General features: G+C 43.1%; 1 protein-coding gene across 1 annotated transcript; it reads left to right on the top strand.

Annotated features, from left to right (window-relative positions):
* Positions 1–955: 955 nt before the first annotated feature.
* Positions 956–5,266, top strand: SPL2 (E3 Ubiquitin ligase family protein). The gene is made up of 6 exons (XM_078573368.1): positions 956–1,309; positions 2,584–2,685; positions 3,593–3,751; positions 3,830–3,954; positions 4,067–4,186; positions 4,783–5,266. The coding sequence occupies exons 1-6, from the start codon at positions 992–994 to the stop codon at positions 5,060–5,062; spliced, it is 1,104 nt and encodes a 367-aa protein (XP_078429494.1). The 5' UTR covers positions 956–991; the 3' UTR covers positions 5,063–5,266.
* The last annotated feature ends 206 nt before the right edge of the window (positions 5,267–5,472 follow it).

Below are 5,472 nucleotides of genomic sequence, written 5' to 3'. Positions count from 1 at the left end.
TGGGACGAAAACAACTATCTTGTCTGGTGGCCTCTGACGACAGGCGTGATGATTTCTTCATCCCCTGGGAGTCAAGTAAGAGCCGAGGGGGAAAGCCGAGCAGGAGCCTTTCATTCATAAGGGTGAACTGTTTTCTTCGTTCCAGACATTGGCGATGACGAAAACATCTCAGACGTGGACAGTTTTCGGCTGGGACTAGACGTGGACGAAAATATTTGGGACGGGATTAGGGATCGGCACGCCTCATCCGTCACGTCACTGTCACCCTGACGGAAATGTGACGGATAACGTGATGGTAATGGTGTCGGTTTTGGGGGTCCGTGACGGTGAAGGTGATGGATGACAAAGTGGTGGTGACGGGACATGACGGGACACGTGACGTGACGCAACAGTCGTCACAGTGATGGCTGTGATGGAATTTTTAAAAAGTTAAAACCAACAAAAAATACATATAAAAATCATTATCTTTAATCTTTCCGATGGCTGATATTTTGCCATGTGACGTGGCCATTTAGTTTTCCTGGCATTTTACGCAGAAGTCCCTGTTTTTTTTTGCGCGCACACACTGATGCCGTCTATAAATAATTGGAGATATACCCCTCCATTCAAGTAGGGTTTTATTCACGTCACCGGTGACGGGGACGTGACGGGACACCCTATGGAGGGACGGTGACGGGAACATGATGGTTTTTTTTTTTGCATATGCTGGGACGCGTGATGGAACAGTGACGTGAGGAAAGTTTCATCATGTCACCGTCCGTCGCATTTCATCATCTGTTACGTCACGTCCCAGACGTGGCGTTCCCTAGACGGGACAGACTCCAGACACGGCGATACCAACGAACCTCCAAACATTGAGACGAGGACAATCCTGCACTATGCAGGAGAAGGGGAAAAAAAAAGAAAAAGGTATTTTCTTTTTATAATCTGGTTATCGGGTTTTAGATCCGAACTGGTCCGAATTTGCAGTTGTGGAGAAGAGAAAGTTCAAATGTCGTCGCGGGACCAGACGGCGGCGGCGGTGCTCGCCGGCGCCGCCGCCGCCTGCGACGGCGCGATCGCCGGCGCGCTACTCGCGTACGCGGCGGCGCGGGCGTGGCTCAAATTCCGGCGATCCTCCGCCGCCCTCGCCGCCATAGCCGGCGCTCCGTTCGTGCCCGTGTCCGGCCTCCGTTCCGTTCTCTCAGACGACGACTCCGACGGCGCGGGGAAGCTGGTCGTCGTCCGCGGCGAAGTCCGGCCGATGCGAGGCTCTCTCGTCTCCCAAGGCTCAGGCGAGGCCGCTGTCGTGCTGCAGAGAACCTCCACTGTGAGTTTGAATTTGACCTAGTTTTCTGTGGATTGGGCGGTGGATTTGAATTTGATCTAGTTTTTCTGTGAATTGGGAGCTGGGTTTGAATTTGATCTAATTTTTTTCTGTGAATTGGGAGATGGGTTTGAATTTGATCTAATATATCCGTGAATTGGGTGATGGGTTTGAATTTGATCTAATTTTTCTGTGAATTGGGAGATGGGTTTGAATTTGATCTAATATTTCCGTGAATTGGGTGATGGGTTTGAATTTGCTCTAATATTTCCCTGAATTGGGCGATGGGTTTGAATTTGATCTAATTTTTCAGGGAATTGGAAATGGGTTTGAATTTGATCTAAATTTTCTGTGATTTAGGGGATGGGTTTGAATTTGCTCTAATATTTCCCTGAATTGGGCGATGGGTTTGAATTTGATCTAATTTTTCAGGGAATTGGAAATGGGTTTGAATTTGATCTAAATTTTCTGTGATTTAGGGGATGGGTTTAAATTTGGTCTAATTTTTCTGTGAATTGAGAGATGGGTTTGATTTTATCTGCTTTTTCTGTGAATTGAGAGATGGGTTTGAATTTGGTCTAATTTTTCTGTGAATTGAGAGATGGGTTTGAATTTGATCTACTTTTTCTGTGAATTGAGAGATGGGTTTGAATTTGGTCTAATTTTTCTGTGAATTGAGAGATAGGTTTGAATTTGATCTACTTTTTCTGTGAATTGAGAGATGGATTTGAATTTGATCTACTTTTTCTGTGAATTGAGAGATGGGTTTGAATTTGGTCTAATTTTTCTGTGAATTGAGAGATAGGTTTGAATTTGATCTAGTTTTATGTGGATGGGGAGATGGATTTTAATATTTGGCCTAATTTTATGTCCATTGGGAGTTGGATATGGATTTGATATAGTTTTTCTGTGAATGGGTTGATGGATTTGAAATTGATCTAGTTTCATGTGAAGGAGAAGATTCATTTGAATCAGACATGGTTTTAAGTGAATTGGGTGATCGACTTGAATTTGACCTAGTTTTCTTTGAATTGGGAAATGGATTTTGGTTTTGCATAGTTCACTGTGAATTGGGAGATGGATTTGTGTTTGACAAAGTTTCCTTTGAATGGGGAGATAGATTTTTTTTTGATTTAATTTTCTGTGAACCAGGAGATGGATTTGAATTTGATCTAGTTTTTCTGTAAGTTGGTAGATGGATTTGAAACTTGAACGAATTTTCTGTGAATGGGGAGATGGAGTTCAAATTGATGATGTGGTTGGATGGTTTTTATCAGTGCTTGTACAGTGAATGGCGAGGAGTATTTGGGTGGAGCATCGATCTTCATGCGCTGCTTGCGAAGACATGGAAAGAACAGCATTCTAGCGCAGTGAGGACGGTGAGTTGGGTCAATTTTTTTTGCTGTATCTTCGTCCAGAAATTCTTTGAAGGATTGGGAAATTGGGGTTTTCTTGGCTTTCAGCACCCAGGTAATCTGGTCGATGTGATTATCCTTTTGTTGGCCGAGCAAATTAGCAACCATTAGGAAGATAATCTTGAAGACTGTCGCTTTTTAGCAAACACTTCTTCCTTTTATCCAATCAAAGGTTGGGAAATCAGGGTTCATCTACCTCCAACATGTGGATTTTTGTCCTGACTTTCATCCAAGTTTTAGGATATTAGGGTTTATTGGCATCAATTTGGCGGATAATTTTGAAGACTTGGTCATCTTTTTCTTGGTCTGACTCATCTATCTGATATCTATGGAAGAATTGGGAAATTAGGGTTTAGGGGCATCGATTAGGTGGATAATCTTAAAGACTCAATCATCTTTTTCTTGACCGAACTCTTCTTCATGATATCCATTCAAGGGTTGGGAAATTAAAGTTTATTGGCTTCCATTCGGCAGTTAATCTTGAAGGCTTCATCATACTCTTCTTAGCCTAATACTTCTTCCTGGTATCTAATCTAGGGTTGGGAAATTAAGGTTTATCAGCGTCCGAAAAGGGGATAATCCATTCAAGGCTTGATCGTCTCTTTTAATGTTGCCCAATTTTCTTCCTGAGATCCATTCAAGGATTATGAAACAAGGGTTTATTGGCATATATTAGGCAGATAATCTTGAGCACTTGATCATCTTTTTCCTGGTTGAACTCTCCATCTTGACATCCACTCAACAACGTTGGGAAAATAGGATTTATTGACTCGTTGGAAAGTTGCTAGTACTTAACATGCTGATATTCTTGAAGATGATTGTGTATTCCTTGGCCTTCTAATCTTTTTTCTCTTTTTCCATGTTCTTACAGGTGCCATTTGTGCTCGTCGATGACGGACGGGATTCTGTTAGTGTGAAGCTTGATGGTTCAACTCATCATTTACCTCTGACCACGGTCTATCACCAGCTACTGCCTGTGCAGGCCACCACTTACTCCTTCATCCAAGCCATGTTTGGCCATGGATACCCTGTAAAGTTTCTTTTCCATGATGTCTTCGCCGCTTGGCCAGGAATTTCTCTATAGATTTCATCAGGTGGGCTTTCTCAGGTTGCTTTGCTAGATGAAGAGAAGATTCTTCCGGTGGGGAAGGAGATCACTGCTGTTGGCCTCTGTCGCTTGAAGGATGATGGCATTCTTGAAATTAAGTCTTCTGATGAGCTCCCATGTTTTTTGTAAGTTTGAAAAAATAAGTTGTATGAGATGTTGTATCTGAAGGGCCTCAGGGAAAACAATCCAGTTTTGGCTTGTTTGCTTGGTTCGTTCAATCCTTGCTTTACTTCGCAGGTCTGAGCTGACAAAGGCGGAAATGGAATCTGATCTTGCCATTAATCTGAAGATTCTCCTCTGGAGTGGCATCATTCTTGGGGCACTATCAGCAGGCATCCTGGGTTATGCCATTCAAAGGTACTCAATTCCAAAATATTTGATGATAAGTAATTAAATATCTCTCTCTCTTTCTCCTAATTCCATGGAGTACCATTCTTGGGCTTCTATGGTTCGCCATCAAGAAGTGATTCTGAAATTTCCTTGCCCTCTTTCTCTCTCCTCTCCTCCTTTCTCATTGTTCCAAGTAGTACCATTCTTGGGCATCCATGGTTCACCATCGAGCAGTCGTTCTGAAATTTCCTCTTCCTCTTTCTTCCTCCTCCTCTCTCTCTCTCTCTCTCTCTCCGTGTTCCATCCATAGAGTACCATGATGGGGAATCCGTGAGTCACCATCCAAATTCATTCAAAATGTTTTCTCTCTCTCTCTCTCTCTAGCTGTCTGTTCCGTGTAGTATTGTGGTTGGGGGCTTCCTAGTATACCATCCAGAAGTCGTTCACAATATTCCTTCCTTTCTCTCTCTCTCTCATCTCTCATCTTTCTCTCTCTTGCCTTATTCTTCCAAGAGAGTGCTTCACAATATTGCTTCCATGCCAGTCTCATCCAAATATATCGTCTGTGCCCTTTGAATTGAACAAGACTTTCCATCTTATCTCTCTCTTCTTCTCCATTGCAGGAACTTTAGGAGGTTTAAGCAGTGGTGGAGCCGAAGGCGGCTGCGCCAGCAGACGCTGGGCCCTGAGGATAGTGATGTAGAGGAAGAAGATCTAGGGCATGTACCTGATGGCGGTCTCTGTGTGATCTGCCTTGTGAGGCGACGGCGATGTGCATTTGTCCCATGTGGGCACCGTGTCTGTTGTGGCCCCTGCGCGGCTGCCGTGAACAGAGACTCCTCTCCTAAGTGCCCTGTCTGCCGCCAGCATGCCCCCAACTACCTCATGATCTTTGATTCATAGATTTTTACATGTACATTTCAGGAGACTCAAAGTTTCTGAGAGAATATGAAAAGTCAACGCTCAGTGCCAAACAGTCTCATGATATTTGAGTCGTCAATAATCAGTTGCAAATCTTGATATAAGCCATGTATTCTTAGGGGATGTAACGGTTTCAGGGAAGTATTAAAAGTCAATGATCAACAGAAACCTCTTGATCACTGTTTACTGAGCTTTTAGCTGTGTGCTTCTGGATTTAAAATCATCCAAATACTAGAAAGTCATTGAACAGCGTCAAGGCACCAAATTATTTTGACTCAAACTCTGGAAAATGAAAATTCAGGGAGCCAACATCAAACTACCACATGATCAATATTTTCTAGGTGTTCAGATGTATCTCTTTGGATGCAAAGTCTTCCAGAAAATTCAAAAAT

This window comes from Wolffia australiana, chromosome 4 (genome assembly GCF_029677425.1).
Source record: "Wolffia australiana isolate 7733 chromosome 4, ASM2967742v1".
Classification (NCBI taxonomy): Eukaryota; Viridiplantae; Streptophyta; class Magnoliopsida; order Alismatales; family Araceae; genus Wolffia; species Wolffia australiana.
The sequence above is the reverse complement of the archived record's forward strand: the minus strand, read 5'-3'. Positions and strand labels throughout refer to the sequence as shown.

Bases quoted from the DNA above. Each gene is read 5' to 3' on its own strand.
- SPL2 (XM_078573368.1), top strand. From the start codon at position 992: ATGTCGTCGCGGGACCAGACGGCGGCGGCGGTGCTCGCCGGCGCCGCC. The intron at 3,752-3,829 runs GTAAAGTTTCTT...GGGCTTTCTCAG, and splicing joins TGTTTGGCCATGGATACCCT to GTTGCTTTGCTAGATGAAGA. The intron at 4,187-4,782 runs GTACTCAATTCC...TCTCCATTGCAG, and splicing joins CTGGGTTATGCCATTCAAAG to GAACTTTAGGAGGTTTAAGC.